The sequence below is a fragment of the Pyrgilauda ruficollis genome, unplaced genomic scaffold, assembly GCF_017590135.1.
Source record: "Pyrgilauda ruficollis isolate IOZ18807 unplaced genomic scaffold, ASM1759013v1 scaffold6, whole genome shotgun sequence".
Lineage (NCBI taxonomy): Eukaryota > Metazoa > Chordata > Aves > Passeriformes > Passeridae > Pyrgilauda > Pyrgilauda ruficollis.
Genome location: NW_024527710.1, coordinates 1665501 through 1687229, shown reverse-complemented (window position 1 = coordinate 1687229; position 21729 = coordinate 1665501). Strand labels below are relative to the sequence as shown.

The 21729-nt window shown below is 38.6% G+C and overlaps 1 protein-coding gene across 3 annotated transcripts in view; it reads right to left on the bottom strand.

The window, feature by feature from the left end:
* The window catches only part of DPYD (dihydropyrimidine dehydrogenase), a 335322-nt gene that overhangs the window by 103965 nt on the left and 209628 nt on the right, over positions 1–21729 (bottom strand). For all 3 annotated transcript variants that reach the window (XR_005956460.1, XM_041483444.1, XM_041483445.1), the window contains 2 exons: positions 3618–3686; positions 1092–1175 (listed from right to left, as the gene is read on the bottom strand). Coding sequence is in view for 2 of the 3 variants with exons in the window: in XM_041483444.1 (XP_041339378.1) it covers positions 1092–1175; positions 3618–3686 (153 nt within the window). In the remaining variant the exon portion in view is untranslated. The remainder of the gene's footprint in view (positions 1–1091; positions 1176–3617; positions 3687–21729) is intronic.

Below are 21729 nucleotides of genomic sequence, written 5' to 3'. Positions count from 1 at the left end.
GTTTCAGAAAGGGAATGGTTTTGTTCCCCAACTACACCTCAGTTCTTATTAGTTATGTGTTTAACTGGGCAAGGGAGGATGAATTAAGATGCTTACTAGCCCTCTAAAAAGGGGCCAGGTGAATAATAATATGTCAGTTTTAGGGTATATAATCGTGATTCCCACTCTGCATTCCCTTCCTCCTCTTCTTCTCCCTGTCCCCAGAATGTATTAAGATAGGAAATCAAACAGGCTTCATAATTCAGAAACTGATGGTCAAACTCTAGAAAATCTCTCCTGGTAGACTGTGAACCAAGATTTTTCAGAGACTCAATTCACTGTATTTGGGCCTTTTTCAAAGCCAAAACAAATTTCAAGGCATGACCAAAACATGCAAAAATCTACAAGCTTCCAAAGGATATTAGTATGAGAATTAGGGTTTGTATGTGTATATTTTCTTTCCATGGACAAAACAACACACATTCTCCTAACTGAGGTCATGGGATGTACTGATAAACTCTGCAACAGATTTCTGCATGGCAGAGACATCAGGCATGGATAATTCCAATCTCAACTGTATAAACCACCAAGTCTATAGGTAACTGAACACAGGCTCTTACAAGAGAAGGTGTTAACTGTTTAAGAAGAGAAGGTGTTAACTTTTTATGGTACTACCAGAATGTATGGCCTCTTCTGTGATTCTGAAATACAGTTAGGTTCACGTTAAAAATTGTGAAATGAAATGCGTGTATCTCTCATGTCCTTCAAAATCATTACTGATATATGCAGTAATTACTAGCTTGTGATTTAAAAGACATCTACAGGGCACTGAAATGGAAATCAACAAATTCTGTCTAAGTGCTTTTTTGAAATTATCATCATATTCCTTGTCAAATACATAATGCATTTTTGTTCTCAGCAAAACTAAGCATTTTGTACATTCTCAGCTTCTTTATTTTTTTCTTCTCATCAATAAATATTTAAACACATTCAACCTAAAAATCTCAAGCTGGTAATCTGCAGCTTGTGTCTTTCCCCCTGAGGTGTAACTATCAATGTGGCAGCGCAGGATTGCTGGAGAGACATTAAACAGATTGTGGTTACAGTCCTACCTGCCCACAGGCCAGTCCCATGCCTCGCTCCCCCATACCATGCGGACATGATAAATTTAACTCCAGCGCATCAGCACCAGCCACCTATAAAACATGTGGAAGGACAAAAAAAGAAAGATTAATTTTAAGTAATGTACTCTTTCCTGTAGCATTTACTGTTTATGTTAAATAGATTTCTTCAGAAATTTGACTTATTTTCCTTTTTTTAGAGAAAAAGCTATGGTTATGATACCCTAGAAAATAAGCATGTTGATCATTAGAGATAAAAACTTCAAAAACTGATGTGGTTTTCAAAGATTCTTAGGAAATTAGAGAAAACAAACAAAGTAAAAAGATATGAGCAGACTAAAGAGTTGGTTCTGGAAAATGTTAAAAAAATTAAATGTAATTACAAGGCCTAAGAGCAGCACTAAGAGCTTTGGCAAGCAGTGTTACACAGGTGTTGCTGTGCTCTGAAGAACTGTAACTCAGTAATAAATGTTTCCTTTTTGCTTTAATGGATTCAGTCTCCAGATTTTCTGCAGGCACCTGTACTGTGCCGTAGCTTTTGTCATTAAGTAAATTTGTTTCTAAAGAACAAGAGGTTAATAAAAAAACGTCTAAACAAACATATTAGTCATGCTAATTCCTGTTCATCGCCCTCTATTAGTTACAATTAAAAGGGGAAGGAGCCGAGCTGTCCGAGGGCAGCACACAGACATGCTCCTCTTCCTTTCTGAACTGCTCCGGCCTGACACGAACATCTCTCCTGTTGCCTTCCAGTGGCTCTAACTAGGGTTTTGTTCTGCATCTGCATTCTGTTTTGCTTATTGAACTGGAGTAACTTTGCCTGCTGTGTGGCCATGGTTCAGCAGCTCCCAAAGTGCGCGAGCAGGGAGAAGCCATCCATCACTCCAAGGAAGCCTCCCCGCTCTGGCCGGCTCCACGAGCCTGGCCCTGCCGGGGCTGTCGGCCTCCCTGACAAGCTGACCTTTTGGATGAATAGGTCGTCCTCCTGCTGAGACACTGTGGTACCTTCTGGGGCTTCTGCTCTTGTGAAAGCCACATCCATTACCTCCTAGGCAGGATCCTGCACGTGCGATTAAACATCCCTGCTCTTCAGCTGCGCATTCCAGGGCGCCCCAAACTAGTGCTGCTCTCCACAGGGCAGACACCAACAACGCCCTCCAAGAAGAACGTTCTATCACATAGGTTACACATCATTGACTGCATTTAGAGAACCACTTCTTTTCTAAAGGGGTAACATAAATGCAAGCACGCATTGGAAATATGTGTCTTAAAGCTGGACAGCAGTACCACCGGATTAAAAAAACAGGAGGAAAGGCACAGTAAAGCCATTCATCCTAATCAGTTTAAAAGTGGCACTGCTTCTGTCAAGCATAGATTCCAAAATATGATTTCATGGTCAATTAGGTAAATACAGGTATAAATTGAAATAGTGTTGAAGATTACCAAGCTAACTACTGAAAATGTTTCATTTCACTTCCCTAAGTCCCCTAAGTGACTTTTTTCCTCATAGGTTTAAAATGCTCAAAGAAAATTGAGAAGTGTCACCCTACATAACCACAGGAGGGCTTAGGACACTGAATAAAGCAACAGTGATGTCCAAACATTCTGTCATATGAAAACACAAATTCAAAATATCCACATCTCTACCAATACTTATATAAAAGCATATTTATAATTTAAACATGAGGTAATGATGAGGTAATGCTAGCAATAATGACAAGGTAATTTTTTTCTTTGCTTAAATTTGTTAATACTATGCTTTTAATTTCCTCTAGATACTTTATGTGGAAAACATGCTTTAATTTAAACATAAAAACTTTGCTTTCCATTCAGATATAGACACCCTTCTGAATGAAATTAGTGCAGTCCTGATAAGTATTTCTTATACTACTCCCTATGGACACAGGTACATGTCATTAAATAGTTTTTTCCTCAAATTGAATAGAAATTTCAGGTGCATAGTCTGTTTGCATTTCTGTAAGATTGGATTTATATTATAGAAAGCCTGCTGACTGCTATTATATATGCTGACTTTCTCAGCTATCATTTTTGAAAGTCTGTATTAAAACTAGAATAGCATTAAATAAGCCCTTTATACTTTAAATATTCAAGAGTTTTATATTCAAAATTTCTTCTGGTGCTGTCAAACTAGTGTGCCTCTAGGCAAGGTAAGATCAAGTTGGGCTCTCAAAGGCAGAATTAAATTTTATCAGGGCATCTGTCATAATATACAGTTTGCTTAAAATGCAAATAAAAAGTATATAGATTCAAAGACTAAAGGCTTTCCAGGTACTGCTTAAAAATCCAAGGGACCATTTTTATGGAACAGATTTCCTTTAAATTTACATTTCCATCATTTTAATGAAAACACAGAATAAACAAATTATAATGGACATGTTTTAAATTCTCATTTTTCACTTTGAATCTATTTCTTTAAAGAAATTCCTTACTGCAGCTCTTGTTTTCAATGAGAATTTTTAAAAAAATTGTGTGGAAACACATTTAGGAAACCATTACCTGAGCCATTTTTGAAAGTTCAGTCCAGTTCTCCCTGTTATAACTGCACATGATGCTGGCAATCAGAACCTGGAAAAAGAATATATCCATTATTGTAATACTGTGCATTGCTGTGACTCTAGCCATGAACTGCACAGCCTGCCTTTGGGAACTACCAGCTGCCTGCCAGGAGCCACAGAGTGAAATACAGCTGCAGACATCACTGGGGCAAGAAACAGTGAACAAACTCATCTATTATACCCCTGGGTTTTAAAGAAGGTCTGTCCATGTGCATTCTCTCTGTTCTCACTCTGTCACATGGCAAAGTCTGTCCTACACACAGAGCCAACCAGGAAACTGCCAGACATACTTGTTCTTGAGGCCTGAGGAATGAAGTTGTTATTTACTATTAATACAAATGACAGAAGCATTTTGGCTATTTAGAGGTAGGAAAGACATCAATGCAGGAGTTTACACTCCAGTGTGGCAGAGTATGGACACAACATTCCAGCTGACTTCAGGAATCCAGGACACATCAATTCCAGACCCTGGAGTCTCTTACCATGCAACTTTAGGACAGTGAAAGACAGACAGAACTATTTTGTGTCCCAGAGGCAACTGGGAGGAGACTTTCAGGATGTGGAGAAATTCTGCAGGACTGGGAAAACAGCCCAGGGAACCTCCAGCTTTTGTTATCCCATGATGCACATTTTATTTCTTGTACACTGACTGGCTCCAGTTCCCCAGAGCTATTCTGTGTATTTGCCTTTCTTTTTCATTACACTGAGCACCTTTCAAGTCCAGATTCTGCCTCTAGCTGCTGCTCCCTCTAAAATATTTCTTGAGGTTCACGTTTTTAGGTAAAATAAGACCTAACAGGATTCTTCAGGGTGTGGGGGGGCACCTAAACACACACCTCACCAGTTGCATAGGGTGCTATTTACTATTAAATGAATGTTAACTACTCTGGTCAACAGTCCAAGTGACAGTGCTAGTTTCCATTTAAGACTAAAATAAAATCATGTGTTCTGGACTCAAAGGTTGAAATTCTGAAGTTGATACATTTGAGGTATGATGAGCAGAGAAATAAGCCCAGACACTCCTGCACGAAGTTCTTAGAAGGGTGATGTTTGGAAGAAAAAATGCAACAGAAAACTATATTGCAGCAGCTAAAAGTTTAAATCAGAAAAGATATCAGAGAACTTAATAGACGTCTACAAGCTCAGTCTGTGTTCAAAGGAAACACGAGGAGAGGAGAATAGAGAAGTGTCTGGCCATGCTCTTGTTTATTTGGCCCTCTTACATGAAACTTTCACATGAAAGTTTGATTGACAGGTAATGTGACAGTTGATTTTAATCTTTTTGTTTTCCAAACAAGTTTTACTGTCTCATTAATATCTAAGGTTGGCTGAATCTGTCACCCCCTCATTTTAACACTTCTCTTGAACTTTCCCATAATGCTGGGGGTTAATGACTCATTCATTTCAAACAAATACTGAAAAGCATGGTTTAGAAAAATTGTCAAACACACACAATTGCTGGAAACTGTAAACTCCCAAATTATCTGCATAAGAAGGAGGAGATATTTAGTATCTTCAGAAGGGAGGGAAACACACTTTGAAAAGTAAGGCAGGTATGGAGAAAATTGGACAGGGTGAGGTGACATTCTATTAATTTAAAATGAAACATATTCCAAACATATTAATTTAAAAGGAAATACCATGTATCATCATTATTTCCATTGTTTTTCTCTGATGACTCTCTACAATGAACCCACCTACCTGCAGACTGCCCACTCACCACCCTTCTGGCTGCTGTTTGCAGGATGGCAGTCTGGTGAGAAGGGAAGAGTTTGATGAAGTGCCTGCCTTGCCTGCAGGTGCCCATTTGTACTCACCTCTGGCATAAATATAAGACCAAACTCTTCATTAAGCACACACAATCATTACTGCCCATGCTTTTATTCCCCTCTGACAGGGAAAAAGAGTCTCCTATGCCATAATTTTTTAAATAGAGAAAAATCTTATATAGCTGTATAGGTCAAATGGTAATGAAACAAAATCTGCTCTATGTCCTATTTGAATATCCAAGATAAATTGAGGGATCCGGAAATAAACAGAAATCTCTTTTACAGGACTTTAATTTTTTAAACGCAAAAATTGTGACAAATCTGTCTAAGAAATTATATATGAGAAAACTTTAAAGCAACTGGAATTTATCTAGAAACCCTATCTTGTCAAATTCATGCTTTTTATAAACCAACTAAAGCAAAAAAACAACCCAGCAGCTCAGACACTGACAACATGATAAGGATTTTCACAGTTGTAGTCACAATCCAAAGTACATCAGAAATCTGCACAACTGAGCTTTAAAACAAACCAAATTTTTCATTGGGGAAAGTTGTAAGACAACAAGGGCAGCTGACTAGATTCATAAGTAGTTGAGTTAGGTTACCTCAAGTGTTACTAATGAAATTTGAAAATTCTGCTGGGAATGTACAAAAGAGGAGGAACATGATCTGTGATGTTTCAAAGAGCTGTTAATTAAGACAACATGTTTATTTAATATTGATTAGTTTTAGGATTCATGTTTAAAATTAAGCCCATACTTTTTGACAGAAGCAGTGGTTTATAATAACAAAAATAACTGAATACAAAAATGACATTTTTGCCATGACTGTTCACAGGAAAGCCATGATCTCAGAGGGAATAATGAAAATTTAAAAATAGTAGGGATTTTATGGTTCCCCCCCCCCCCCACCAGTGTTCTCTTGTAACTTGAAAATAAACTTATTTCCTAGGTGGAAGAATATACCCCAGCACTCTATGCTAACAAAACTGTCCTGTCTCAAGTGACTGTTCTTCCCAAAACACCTTTACAATCTTTTCATTTGAATTCAGTGCCCAAGAAAAAGAAATAATCACTGTCATGTGTGAACATTTAGGGGAACTATCAGTGATGCCTGAGGTTCAGATCTACTCCTAAAATCACACATGGAAATTTATAAAGAAAATATAGAGTATTATCACTACCTAAAAGAGAATAGCAAGAACAAAGCAAGAATTACAAGTGATAACAGACACAGGTTTTATTGGAAAGTAATAAATGAGAACTCTATCACACTTCAGCCTCTAAGTCTCTTCTCACTCATATTTTTAGTGCCTACAATGTCATGCACCACATTACCAATCCTGCAAATTTAATAGCCCCAAACAGCTGCTATCTCATGGAAGTCCAGCACATGGCCACATCTGCAGAGAGCACATCCCTCCTTTTGATTCCTCCAATTTCCAGTGGCAACCTGACGTGAGCTTAATTACAGTGGTTTGAGCCACAAGCGTGAGGCTGCACACGCTTCCCAGCTTACAAAAGTAGAGTCCTGACAGATCTTACAATGAAGCTGCTGCTAAAGTGTGGTAAGTGGTAAATGAGGGTTGACTAAATTGCAGCTTTGTCATAGCTCGAGTGTGGGCTGCCTGCAAACTGTGCATGATTGAAGCACAGTGGGACCCCTGGCCCATTCCTTATTCCAGATCAAAATCATAGCTGGTATATGCTGTTCCCTCTTTTCCTCCATCCAAACTGCTGTTTTGCCTCTTGTGGGAGATGCTGCCGCCCCTCCCCGTGCCCAGGAGCGCAGCAGTCCTGCGGACTCCATCCCTCCCTGACCATCACAGTGACAGATGTCACCAGACAAAGGCTTTTCACCCCACACAACGTGACTGACAATTTCTCCAAATGCCTATAAAGGGACAAATGCACGTTTGCAACACCACACTGGCTCTGTGTTCAGCGTTTTCCTGATCATTCATGGAACAAAGAGGTCCACAATAAAACTTGCTTTTTGTTGGAGGGAAGGGAGGTGGAAAAGGAAGGGTATGTAATGTACCAGTTAGGACACCATTATAAGATGAATATACTGCAGCTAAAGCAGTAAAAAGCTACATTTCACACAATTCTGTGACTAATGCATTAGTAGTTGTTCTACTTAAAAGAACACTGACAAGGTACTTCTCATAATCCTTAAAATATTTTTCTCCCTGTTTATAATAATCCCCTGGAAGCTTAAACTAGAATCTATTTCCCTTGTGAATGTTTTTTTTTCTTCATCCATTATCTCTATGTGGATGTCTCATGAATGCAATAGAATGAAAAGAAATAATAAGGATGAGGTTTTCCACTGTGTATGTTTTCAAGTGATCTTTCTTTCCTAGCACACAGAATTCACTGCAAGAGGTTGCAAAACAAAAAGAAGGAGGAAAAAACCCAACAACTGGGTCTAGTTTGGGTCACATCTATTTAAAGTCAGAGAGCAGTAAAATTCTACGTTGACAATTACCATTTGTCCAGTACTGCTCTGCAGGGAGTAAGGGAGTTTCAGTACACTCAAAGAGCCTGAAAAAAAAGTCTCAGCGGTCTGGATTGAAATGTGAACCCTGTCAGTTCCTCCAAATTTAGGAAAAATTCTGAACATAGAGAATGAAATCACAATCCTCTGTCCTCATGCCTGTGACAAACATATTTATTCTGGTCATCACACACTGTATCTGTTCCGAACCTCCTCTTCCAGGCCTGGGCAGAATCTCCCTGCACTTCAGGAAACCAGCCACCATAATTTCCGCTTGCGCTTCCCTGCCTGTACCTTCTTACTGCTGCACCAGACTTGAGGGCAGTTCTGCATCACGTCCACAGATGCTCTGTTTAGACACTGCTGCTTGCCACAACATGCACCCCTCTCTGATTTCTCAAATATTGACAAAAAGCCACCGTATTTTATTTTTTAAGTGCACAGTCCTTGCAAAAATAGAAAGTGATTCTTAGCATCATCTTTAAAGACTGCACCCCTGAAAGCTGTAAAATCAAGAGGAGCTTTCAAGAAGGCTGAAGGACTGGATTTTTTTAACAGATATTTCTTTGGGAAGCAGAGATAAGGAACAGGATAAATTGTGTTTAAAGATGGGGTGCAGAGATTGAAGATTTTATTAAGAACTAGCTTTCAATACCCACAGAATTACTGTCGATCAAGCTAAACTTCAAAAGGTATTTGTGTTTGGGTCAGATGGAATGACCTCAAACTTCCTTTCAAGACACGTTTTTTCCTTTAAAACAGCACAGTATAGCCTTGCCACATGACCTGCTCAGTCTGAACAAACTCAAATATTTTAAATCAAAATTCTCAGGAAGCATTTAGTAAGAAAGAGCTTGGCACTGATAATACAATCTTTCTAGAGCAAAGGCAAAAATAAGATGTTCAGTTCACCACTCGCCAGTGGAAAAGACACCTACATCAACACAAACACAAGGAGAGGAGAACTTCTTGGCAGCTGCATCACTGATCCACAGCATCAAACCCCCCATCAGTCAGAAGGAGGGGTACCTGCACTCAGTTTTGCCCCACACCATCTCTCACCCGCGTGTCGTAACAAGCCGACGTGCTCAGAACCTTTCCTGAAGGTCCTGCCCGTGTGCAGCTACAGGAGCACAGGGCCACCAGGTACTTGGTAAGAAGTCCACAAATAACAGTTTATAGGACACTCCTTTGCTATTTCAGTGACACAATAAATGATCTTGTAAACATCTACATGGAAAAAACACCTGCAAAAGGACTTCTCATAGTTCTTCACACGTGCAAGTCAAGCATATGGGCCATAGGGCAGACTGCCCTCACAACAGCTCTTAAGATGAAGTCTCAACAGCAAAGAGCTGGCAGTGAGGGAGTAACAACAGCAACACAGGATTTTTGGGTTGTTCCATTCTCAAGACTCACACCAATAGCCTTCCTCTCTAATCCTGCCTCTTACACAGCATCAGGTTAAGGAGCTGTGTCACAGTGAGCCAGCAGAAAAGTTCTTGTAGGCTTTGTGCTATCCAGTGCCACCTGTGGCCACCCTCTGCTTTTCAAAATGGTCAGTGGCTGATGAAGCAATTCCCCTCAAAAAAACAGAGCCAGAATTACCAATACACAGAACACTTTTAACACCCACTGTACAAGACAAGAGTACAAGCACAGCAAACATTCTGTACTGCACAAATACACTCAAATGTGCAGTACTGAAAAACAACAGGAGTACAAACATTTGCTGCTATAAAAATAACCCTCTGGAAACCAGCCTTGTACACTCAGCCTGGTTTCTCTTTTCCTGTACATTCTTGTAAATTTTGATATGTTGCAGAACTGAAATAAAAATAAGCTTATTAAAAACTACCTAGAACATCAAATCCCATGCAATAAGAAAGTTAACAATTGTAAAACCTGTCATGTCTCTGAGAAGCAGAGGAATTATCTTGTTATCAATTTAATAATGGAACACTGAAGTAAATGATGCCATCCACTGACACCAGTAACACTGTCTCTCCTGGGAAATTCATGTTGGTAGGAACTGTCAATCCAGATGGATATGGACATATGAAACACCGTACCTTCAAGTCCATAAATCTATTCTTTCTGCACTGCCTTAATAAAAAGATTCTGCATGATGATAAAGACAAGCAACGCAGAATGTCTTGACACTGCTGACCTGCAATTCTGCTTCTCTTCTCTCTTCTTTTTTCAGGGAATTTATTCTCCAGTAAATAATTTAACAATCCCTAACCATCCATTGTTTTCCTCCTTCACTTGCACTTAAAATACATATATTTGAGTATATGAAAATGAGACAAGTAGGGGATATTAGTACGTTTATTATTCAGCTGTAGCAATCCTTGTGAATAAAGCACTTTCTGTGCCTTGCTACTTTATAGTGAGATCTTCAGTTTGTTTTTTAAAGGAAGGGGGAAGGGGAAGTTAGATACAACAGAGCAACACAAAAATAGGCTGAACATTATCAGCACACAAGTAAGTCTAGAAAGGTAATGATAAAAGTTTGAAAATGCTATGATTTGCTCTATGTACTACCTAAAAAGTCAGCATGAACAGAAAACACCAAATATTCTAATCCCAGGCTAAATGGAGATGCTTCCTTTTAAACGCAGTTACTTTCATATGATGACTCTGTTTCTATCAACGACAGCCACCTATTTAATGAGATTATTTGATGGATTTCAGTGAGTCCACTGGGCTACAACTTCAAAACCAGGCCTAGAGTTGTTAGGTTCTAACTTCCTCAGATAAAAAACCCCAAAGGTTATGAACAAACCTTTTTTTTTTTTTTTTTGTAAAATAACACAACTTGTGTCTTTGATAGGAGCAGAAAGCTAAACAGGCTGCAGGTAAGAACTTGCTGCACCTGTAGATAAACAAGGGATCTGCTTGGTTTTCTAAGTGATCCTCTACCACGTCAGACTCAGCACCATGTCAGCACTACCAGGGCAGCAGTAGAGTTGCCTTGGCCCTGCTTACACAGAAATGTACAGGCACACATCACAGACATGGAAATGTGCATAAATGAAAATGAAATGTGACCTAATGAGAGTCCTGCTAATTCACAATGCAACTGAAAAAAAGGTCAAGAAAAAAAAAAGATCTGATCCATCCCTCAAGACTCAGGGCACTCTAATTAAGATGTGGTAACTTCTGAACAGTGAAAAGGGAACCATGGAATGAGAGTTCCCCAAAGCATATGTACAATAAAAGGGAATATAGCACCTGTATAGAGCACTTCAGGGAAGCTCAAATATTTAATATGACTACAAGAAGTATGTCCATTTTATGACAGACTGTTGAAAATTCCAGTACTTCAAGTAAACCCTTCAAATTACATTGAAAATTACCTACGTGGCTAAAGACTTCCCTAGAAATTTGACAGAATCTCTGGGATTTTATTTTTCATAGGAAACCTATACTAGTTCAACATTTAGTCTCTTTAATAATGAGTGAAAACAAATACATGAGTGCATGGAAACAGAGGCTGAATCCAAGAGAAGAGTGAAGACAGATACTAATTTTTGGCAGTGTTTGTTTCTAACAATGCCTGCAAGCCCTCGTGGAACTGGCATGCTCCTGCTGTATTTCTGTGCCTTCCACACTGATTTAATATAAAGAGAAAGCAGAGGAGGCCAATACATTATTGGAGAAGCTAAAAGAAAAAGGATATATCTAATTCTATGATATTTCAGACACATGCTATGACCTGTAGCAAAAGCTTTTCACCAGGGTGCTGACACATTATTGATTCTCAAGACCACATAGGAAAAACAAGGCTGGCAAAAGCCTACACAAATTTGTGAATTTTTTCCCTCCACCTTTAGAAATTTTTCTCTTATCAAATTCTCTGCCCAGATACACAAAGTCCTTTTAACCACAGTTCTTTGAGCACCTCGTTAATTGTTGCTCTTTATTTTCACAATAGCACAGGCAACTCTCTGCAGGGTGCCCCTCTGAGAGGGGAAGCCAATTGGAGACAAAGATGTTCAAGGCATGTAGGCTGTTCCCACGGAGGGAATGAGCAGCTGTTGACTGAAAGGAACCCTAAGATCCCTTCCAGGCCTTGGCTGCCTCTAGATATATACAGATATATTTCCTCAATTACTCAGCAGCAAAGCTGCTTAACTTATTAGAAAACAAATTCAGCAGAAAATATAAAGAGACAAAATACAGAATTAATAACTTCATCACAGTTTCCTAACCCCTGCACTCCGTCAGCTAGCAATTCCCCAGGTCAAATCTGTCTCTTTGCATCTCTGAGAAGTCCATCCCATCTCTTCTCTTGTTCCATCACCCCCCAGGGCTTCTTTTAATTCACTTCCTTGGATTTTGAAGGCTCAAGAAAGCTAGCAGTATCAGTGCTAGTAAAGGAGAAAATTGTGACTCAGAGAGCAGAGAGAAAAACCCCTCCCTTTTTACACTTCAGAGCCCTGTGATCTACTTCATCATGTGACATTGCTGGTGCCAGAGGGATGCTTGGAAGCACTAAACGATTTTGTCAGCCAGGTTGCATCCTCCACAACTCAACCACTCTCTCTCTGTGCACCATTATCCTCATAGTGATATACTGAAAATCAGTGATAATTTACCTGATTTTGCACAAATCACTCTTCAGTTATGCTGTACTGAGAGGTGAAGGTGTGGTAGTTAAAAAGATGTGTAGGAACAGGTTATGAGTCCTGTCCTATCTTCAGGAAGTTATCTGATGGCTTTAAATGCCAGCTGCATGGGGGAGACCTATCAGTTCCCAAATACTATTTGTATTTAAATACTATATATAAGTAGTATATAAATACTATTTCCCTAGGTATCAGTCTAGCTATGGGACTTCACAAAGAGGAGATCTTCACAGCCTCAAACCTGCCTGATCAATGGGGCAGGCTCACCTCATGATCAGAGACAATCTGCAAATGTTCACAGGGCTAAAAGCATGCTATTGTTTCAATGGCCAGTGGGACCCGACCCCACCAGAACCTTTCATTTGGAAAAAAAATGTTTCATATATTAATATTGAAAATTATAATTAACTAGTCCATTATCAAAGACAGAAACTCTATTTTCTGCCAGGCACAGAACTTTTCAAGAAGTGAAGATGAAAATCCATGTTTTCTGTTGATCTATTCATATATATTTCCTGTCATCCCCTGGTATTTCCCAGCCGGGCCAAAAATTCAGGGAACAACAGTGCCACTATGCACTGAGCCTCCTGATGGCAGGTCTGCAGTGCTCCCATCTGTGGTATGATCAGAAAAATCTCATGAGTGGGTAGTTTTTTTTTTCCTATGCAGACATTAGAATTTACTTAAGTAGCTAGCTGTTATGTCTGATGACCCAAGTAGCTTTTTGGCTACACTCCAGCAGCAAAGAAGATACAAAATTAAGGGCTGTAAGTTGGCAGTTACCTTCTGACTAATCTTTCCTCCTCAAGTGCCAGTTCGACCCACCTCTTCATATTTTAGGGAAGCTCATGGGAAGATGCTGAGAAACTGAAAGAGGCCTTACTATTTTCACTGTATATCTGGAAGTTTAATAAAATTGTTACCTAACTTGTTCAGCAGACTGCTATGTGATTGGACATTTTAAGATTAAAATGCATTGAATTTTCTATAGCCTTACAGCCTCATTCAAATGATCATTCAAATGAAAGACCTAATGTTGGTGAGATTTTTATCAATGTCCCAGCTGTGAGTACGTGTGTTCCCAAAAAGATAAATCGAAAATAAATCATGTGAAGTGTGGATGCCTTTGGCAGAATCAAAGGCAAAAGTCCTACTAGGAACCAGAGGTGTGCTGAGAGAGACATTGAGAGAATGCAAATATAACACACATACATTTTTAATGCCCACCCTTCACCTTAAGATGCACACTCTGCACACAGGTAAGAATTTGGGGTACCTATAAAATCGCACAATCTTTAGATACTCTCGTCTGAGCTGTATATAACTTAAATGAAACGTTCTGCAAGCATAGTCGGATTTTAATACAGTTTTAGAGAGAGAGCATAAACGGCTAGGTGGCCAAGAATGGTGTAGCTAAGAATATGCCTATCATATCGTATTACACTGCAAGAAAAGTGAAGCAGATTTTTATAAATGCTGCTCTGAAATTTAGGAATAGAGATTCAATATATTTTTTTCCAAACATAAGACTTAAATTAGGCTTAACTTACATCCTCATGTATAGACAGCAAAATCAACGTAACTACAATTTTATAAAAAAATATTTAACATAAAAAGAAGTAAAAGAAAATTAAATTTGAAATAGATTAGAAACCCTGCACTTAAAAATGTGAGAAAGATGTAAAAATAACCAGTGAAAAAGCATTCTTCCTGAGATTTGTGAGACTGGGAAGTGTAGTGGCAGGAAACAGGAAAGAAAAGCACTCTGTTGGTTTCTTAGTTTACATTTAACCTACCTGGTTCACAACAAAGGATGCACTTAAGTCTCCTTTAAACAAGCCTTTAAAATATTTATTTAAGTGTTCAGTAAATAAATACTTACTGTCACACATTTCCTTCCACTCTCAAAAGACCATCTCCACTAGCTCTGCATACAAGGTTTCAAGAAGGTTACTGCTGATTTATGAGTTACCTACCCATGGGCACACCTGCAGCCAGTGGCTGCTCTTTCAAACCCCATAAAATAGGAGGTAAGTCTGGTTTGCTATGTCCAAAACTGAAGAAATTCATATTAAGTTGAATCAGGCTGTATTTGCTGCAAGTTCCCAATAGGGGTAGTTACCACACTGACACACTGCAATTTGCTATCCCATGGTAATTGGTTGGCATGTCTGTGTTCACACAACCGTGTATTAGACTAAGATTGTATGAAGAGAACAAGATTGCTTTTTGGATCCTGCTGGCCACCTCATTTTGCATGTTTAGCAGTTGCTCCTTTAAGCACAGTTAATTAAAAAAAAAGGAAAAAAAAAAAAAACCACCACGAAAAAAAAACCAAAACCCCCCCAAAAAAAAAAAAAAAAAAAAAAGAAACACAAAAAAATCCCAAAACTAAACAAAAAACCCTAACGAAACAAACAAAATAATTGAAATATAAAACAGGGTGAATTGAGATCTAGAATATATAATTGTGACAGATATAAGAAGTTTAGTAATGAAGACTATGTAAAAGGTTTATGGTCGTAGTTCTTAAACACAATGTGCACAAAAAGTTTAGAAGCTACCAGCAGTATTGAGGGTGTAGAATAAGATCAGTTCAGAGCCCACTAAGAAGTCTGCTAATCTACATGCTCCTCTTGGTAGATAAAGAAAAGAAAAAACATCTTGGAACACTTGATTCCCACATTTCGCTCAGAATTTGAGATCTTTCCCTAGCCCCCCTCCCCAGAAAGCACAGGAGGCTGGGATATAGTCCAGCTGCTGTCAATCATACTGAAGAGCTGGCTCTAATTGTGATAGATTCAAGCATGTGCCTCTGCCTTCTTGTCTGAGCTAGAACATGTCTGCAGAGAGCCAGCTCTCCTACTACCGGCACAGTTCAGAGCAGCAAACGCCGCACTTGCTTCTGAGCAAAAATAAACAGTTTGGTGGTAGAACTGCATCTACACTAGGTTCTGCCAGGACAGCAGCTAGATGCCATTTTATTTTTAGTATTCCTAGCCTACATAAGTATGTCAGCAAGCCTTTTAAATATAGACCTAGCCTTCATATTTCTCTTCATTAGAGCTCTAGCAGAATGCCTAAAATGTAAACCACATCACAGAATATACAGAATATGGGCTACAGGAACAGCATACACTTACTACTTTGATCAGGTATACATTTCGCTTTCCTATTATTATTGTAATACAAATATTGTCATATAAAAGATGAAAAAGCAGAATTATCTAAATCACATACACTCAGTGCTTCATAAAAGACTAAAATCGTATCACAGGCAGTAAAATGAATGTCAAAGGTACTGTGCATTTTAAAAGATGAAATTCTGTTATTTAGCCAATTGCCTATGACAAACATGAAATGGAAATTAGGAAGACATATTTAGGGGATATGTATTTTGCACAGGTAATCAGACTAGCAGAATTTTGTCATTTTTACAAACTCCAGATTTTAATTTTGATGGGTTGTCGACTCTTATCAATTTAAAAATTTTGCCTTTTATTTTATTTTTAACATTTATTTTGTAAGATTGCCACAAGGTCATTTTATCTCCATCCAATGGCATCTACATCTTAATATTAAAACAATAACTACCCAGAAAAGGGCATTTCCCAGGGAGTAATGACTGGCTGGGAGGAGTTGATGGCCTGAGGCACTGCTGAGGGCCATTAACCCTGGCCAGTTATTAATCGCCAGGAAATGCCCTGCACCAAGGTTGTTATTGCTATTTTAAGCACAGATTGAGGGGGCGAAATGGATATCTGAGCATCCAGGGGGTTTAACACATGATGCCATTTCCTTTGTTGCAGTTTATGGAGGACATTTCTACAATCTACAGTCCTGATACCCAACCACATCACACAGATCATTTTGAAGCACTCCATTGTACACACAGTAACTCACCAAACTGATAAAACAGTTGGGATTTTTAAGAGATTGTCTTTTCCCTCTAAATAATAGTCTGCATGTTCACACTTTAATAAGATGAACAGAAATATGCAACTCTTCATGTCAGTGTCAGCAGAATTACATTCCAGAAATATCTTTTTAATCATACTGTCTTTATGTTTAGGGCATTTCCTTTGTCAATACTCCTACTTAATGACCGCTCACATATCTCTGCAGAAAGGAATTTTTAGCAGCAACTGCCAAAGCACATCCTGAAGCAGCTTCAGCTGATGCTAGCCATTAAGGAGTTTGTCTTTTCCAATAATCAAACAGATTGAGTCATTTTCTAGGAGATGGTTGGTGAAGTATTTCAGAAACTGCTTTAATTTTCTCCTACTTCTTACCCCAAGGCTAAAGTTTAAAGATGTGTTCATAGTCCACACAGCACTGTGAAATTTCTTCTTTTTTTTTTTTTCCCATGGATCAATAAATCACTTTTTACATCAAAAGTGTATTCTTAGCATACGTCCAAATTGTCTTCAGCCTTACTGAGCTACTCACTATTTTTCAAACCTTAGCCATGATAGTAAAACAAGGAAAATAAGTCATGGCTTTATAACATGTCTAGGAAGAAAGTACAGTTCTGCACTAAACTAGTTTTCAACAAAGTTTCTCAACAAAGCAGTTTCCAAGTCCAAAACATAAAAGACCTTCTCACATTTTTCCTCAAAGTCCTAATTTGTCACCACAAACATGTACATCTGAATCATAAATTGATTGTAAAAATCTCACAGAACTTAATACATGGTCCTGTTTTCAGTTACAAGTCATGGTTTCCAGCAACAGATATGTGCTTTCCTAAAATAAAATTCCCTCAAATTGATGGCCAGAGTATGTGTCTCCACTTCTTTGCCAGATTAATAATCATATTTTTGAAAATTTTATTCTAAAAAAAAAAAAAACCCACTGTCTGAATATTGTGCAGTTGGGATCAAACATTATGATGTGTACTGCATGATCATTTGAACATGCATGATCAAATACTGTCTCTGGGTAAATTTTTAGCAGATTTCCTTGTGTTACTGTATGTTGGATTGTCTGAGGTGACCTTCTGGAAATACAGCAAATCTTACTAAATTGAAAGTAGCACTTGAATTACAAAATGATGATGTGCCTTAGCACATCATTTCAGGCTAGTACAAAATATATCTGTATCTCAGCTTCAGTTCAAGTAATGCAGTTACATGCTAATCAGGTTGTCAAAATGTAATACAGGAACAATGGTCCAAAGGTTGAGACAGGACTGGGAGGCTGAGAGGGCTTCTGATCCTGGTTGCAAACCGAAGAGCTCCTGTTTGTGCACTGACAGTGCAAATCCCCAGGAATGGGTTGCACAGCTCAGTGCCTTTTCTCCCACACGTACCAGCAGCAGCTCCCTAGGGCAAGCTCACAGTATATTTCTCTAAAAATCTTGCCCAGCTTTTAAGAAACCTGTGGCACAGGAATTCCCTGAGTCAGAGGTGATGCTTTCAGATGTTTTTTCCAGCAGGTCTTTCTCAGCCTATATGTACCTCTGGGACTGGCAATGTCCCACGAGTATGAGCTCCACAGCTGCCGAGCCATGTGGTGAAGAATCTCCTATCACTCATTTCCACCTATCACCCTTCTGGTTCCAATCCAGCAAGATGTGAACCACAAAGTGTATTCAAAATGTGAAAGGGCAAAAAAAGAATCAACACGCTGACATAGTGATGGGTTTTGCTTTGTTTTCTTCCATTCCTAGAAATTCTGTCTGACAAGCTTTATTTCAATCTTATTCAGCATTAAGCTGAGATTTTCATAGTGCTCTCTTACTGTAATCCTAGTATAGTTAGCTTAAAATCACTCACTGTACACATAAATTTATCAATGGTTTATCCCATCTGCACACTACTTTCATTTTTTGTTCCCTGGCAGTTCATAGGCAAGTCAATCAGTAATGCAAGATTCTTCACAAACCTTTATGTCAGCTCTTATCTTTACCTCCCTACATAACATACTATTATCAGCAAAGTTTACATTCTTAAAATTTTCTCTCTTTTCCAGATTGTTAAAAAACATTTTGAATAGCACAGAACACAGTACAGATCCCTAAAGAATTTTCCTGCAGCTCTCTATCCATTGTGAAAATGGACAATTTATTTCTTAACATTATTTCTTATGTTTAACTGGTTATTTGTTCATGTAGGTTTCTTTCTCTAATCTTATGATAACTTAATTTCTTTCAAATTCCTCAGTGAAGGACCCTACCAAATACTTCTGGAAACCCAAGCTCACTTTTACCATCTGAATTTCTCTTGATATCCTCAAAGAAATTTTTTTTTTTTTTTAAGGCATAACATACTACAAAGGGAGTTCTTCACTCTTTTGTTTTTCTTTCTACTAGTTCTATTTTTTAGAACAGCTTTTACCAATTTGCATACAAGGATAAAAGACACTAAGCCTGTAGTTCCCCAGATCTGTCCTAGAAAAGAGATTTCACATTGACTCCACATAACTTCTCCGCTACTTTTCAAGGCTGAAGCATGTTTGCTATAGCCAACATGACTATCAAAACACGCTGCTAGAGGAGATGATAGATGAGAATTTTCCTGTATTTTCTCTTTTGTTTTTACTAACACCTAAGCCTCAAGGAATGAAAATTTACACCACTGTATTTTTTAGCTCAGACCCATCTCTGTTAAGATTCAGGTTATGTGAAGCTTAATCAGATTTTTTGTATTGTAGAAGAGCCTTCCCAAAAAATTTCCTTCCTTATAAGCAAATGTGATCTCAAAGACACAAAACATCAACATTTCTGTTACTAGCCTCTGGTTTTGTTGTTCACTGTCTAAACTGGACTTCTTGCTGAATTCCTCCTTGGACTGAACATGGGAAAAATGCATCCTGCTGGCTCACAAAGAGCTGAAACCAGGATCAGGAGCAATTGGAACACCCTCAGGATGGGGGAAAAGCAAAAACTTCCCTGGAACATGCAGAAGTATGTTGTCAATGTGTCTGCTGTTCTTTTGGGGCAGCTTTTTCCTTCTCTTTTCTAGGAAGTATTTTTCTTTGCTTTTTTCATCCTCCCTTTTTCTTTTAGCGAATGACAAAGAGAAAAAGGAGATGTGGTCATGTGCTCCGAGATCTCTTCCTTTCTACCCACCACAGTAGTCACTGGAAATGGAGGAGTTACAGTCACTCTTGGGCTCCACACTCTCTAGGGCCAAGTGATTTTGTTCCTGGACAAGGCAATGCGTGTGAGTGCCTTATTCCAACCTCACCTTCCCTTTTCAGCTAGGATTTCCTCTGATGTTAAGGGAATGGGCCTACTGCCAGTTTTCTGTAGTGAAAGGGATTTTTTCCATATGGTGAATTTAACAACTGCTGTGTGGGTTTTTTCACCTCCTACCAAGCATCCATGATGGCTGGCTTTGGGAAGTTTAAGCTGCAGCAATAACAACTTCTGGAGCTTTTTTAATGTGATTTGAGGGCCTGAAATTCAGATAAAGCAACCCAGGTAGCTGTTCTGCACCTCTGGGAGTGTGCAGGCTTCTAGGCAGCCCAGCTTGTGGTTCCCTCCCCTATGATCTGTCCTTTTCAGTACCCACGGAGAAGCATCTGGACTTTCAGCAAAGTCCCCTGAGAATGCACAGCACATACCCTCCCCACTAAGATGATGGGTTGATGTTGGTACCAAGTGAGGACCACATGGGCATGGCCCTACCCGATTGTTTATAAATGTTTTATTCCAAGATTGTAGATACTGAGCTTGTCAAAAAGCATAAGATATATCACACGGAAATACAACTTAGTAGGTATTTGGAGTACAAAGTATCATTTCTCTGCAATGGAAAGGTAAAGCTATCTATATTAGGCCCAGGAAGTGCAAAACTATTGCTTTTTATAACCTGAAGCAAGTCTGTGACTGGTATCTCAAAATGCAAATACTATGTACAACATCCCACAGGCCTTTAAATATCCATTAAAAGCAAAAGCTATAATAATACCTGCAAAAATTAATTATTACTAATACCTCTAGTGAGAAATCCAACTTCGACCTTCTCACAGTAAAGCTGTGAAGCCTATGAGTCCTCTGTATCTTAAAAAGTTTTCCACCTAATGTCCCTTAATTTTAAGTCTCGAAGGAGATCTACAGCAATTTTAGATACTCTGGTCAATCCCTCTCAGTAACCAAATTACAGGGTCTACTACTAGTGCAGACTTAGTGAGGAAAAAGGTTTATATAAACAGATTAATGCCGTGCCCAGTCTGTAGATGAAACCTGTTTTTAAAACCTGAGCTGATCCAACACAAGATTGATATGTAGGACACCACTTCAGAGATCACACTGGCAAACCAGTTAAACTTCCCCATGCAAAATATCAGTTGCATGTCTATTTCTGTTCACCTTATAACTTCATCTCTTTGAACATTGCATGTTTCTGCACTAAAATTTATTTGTATGAGCAATGAACTCATATATGCCTGTTAACATTGTATTTCTCTTCCTCTTTAGCCCTTTATCTTCTCCTGTCCTCACAGGGCAGAATTAAACCAAATGTGGGTTTGTTATCTAAATTAAAAAAAAAATAAATAAAGAACCCACAAAGACCAAATCCAAAGAAAACTAGCAGCCTGATTTCATACTTCTATGGTAGGAAAAAAAAAATCATAATATAAAAACTAATTGCACTATTCCAGGAGATTAAAAAAAAAACGAACCCAAAAAAACAACAAATCAAAAAAATCTAAACCCAACCAAACCTCCACAGTGCTACAAAGAAGATGGTTACCAGCCTGGGATCCAGTGATCTGTTCTCACACTCTCTCTACCATGGCTACTCCCAACAGGTGTTCCTGGGACATTCTGAACAAAATGTTGAACAAAAATACATCTTTAACAGCTTCAGCCCTGAAAAGCTGCTCTCTGCTGAGTAACTGTCAGAGAGACTGTCAGCAACATTCCACAAGCAGCAGAACAAACATTAAGACAAGAGTTTTCAGCTTAGTTTGGGGGTCCGCGAGTACTTACTGTTTCTAGCAGAAGAGGTTTCTCAATTCAACGCATCGTGACACTGATATCTGAATCACAGATTCAGTGTCACAGCTGACAATCTGGTATCCTATGTACATTCCCTAGAGTAATGCAGGAGATCAAACTCATTTGTGTTGAGCTAGGAGGCCAAAAACTTACTTTTAAGACTTCAGTATACTAACAAAGCAATATTAAAAAACATTAAAT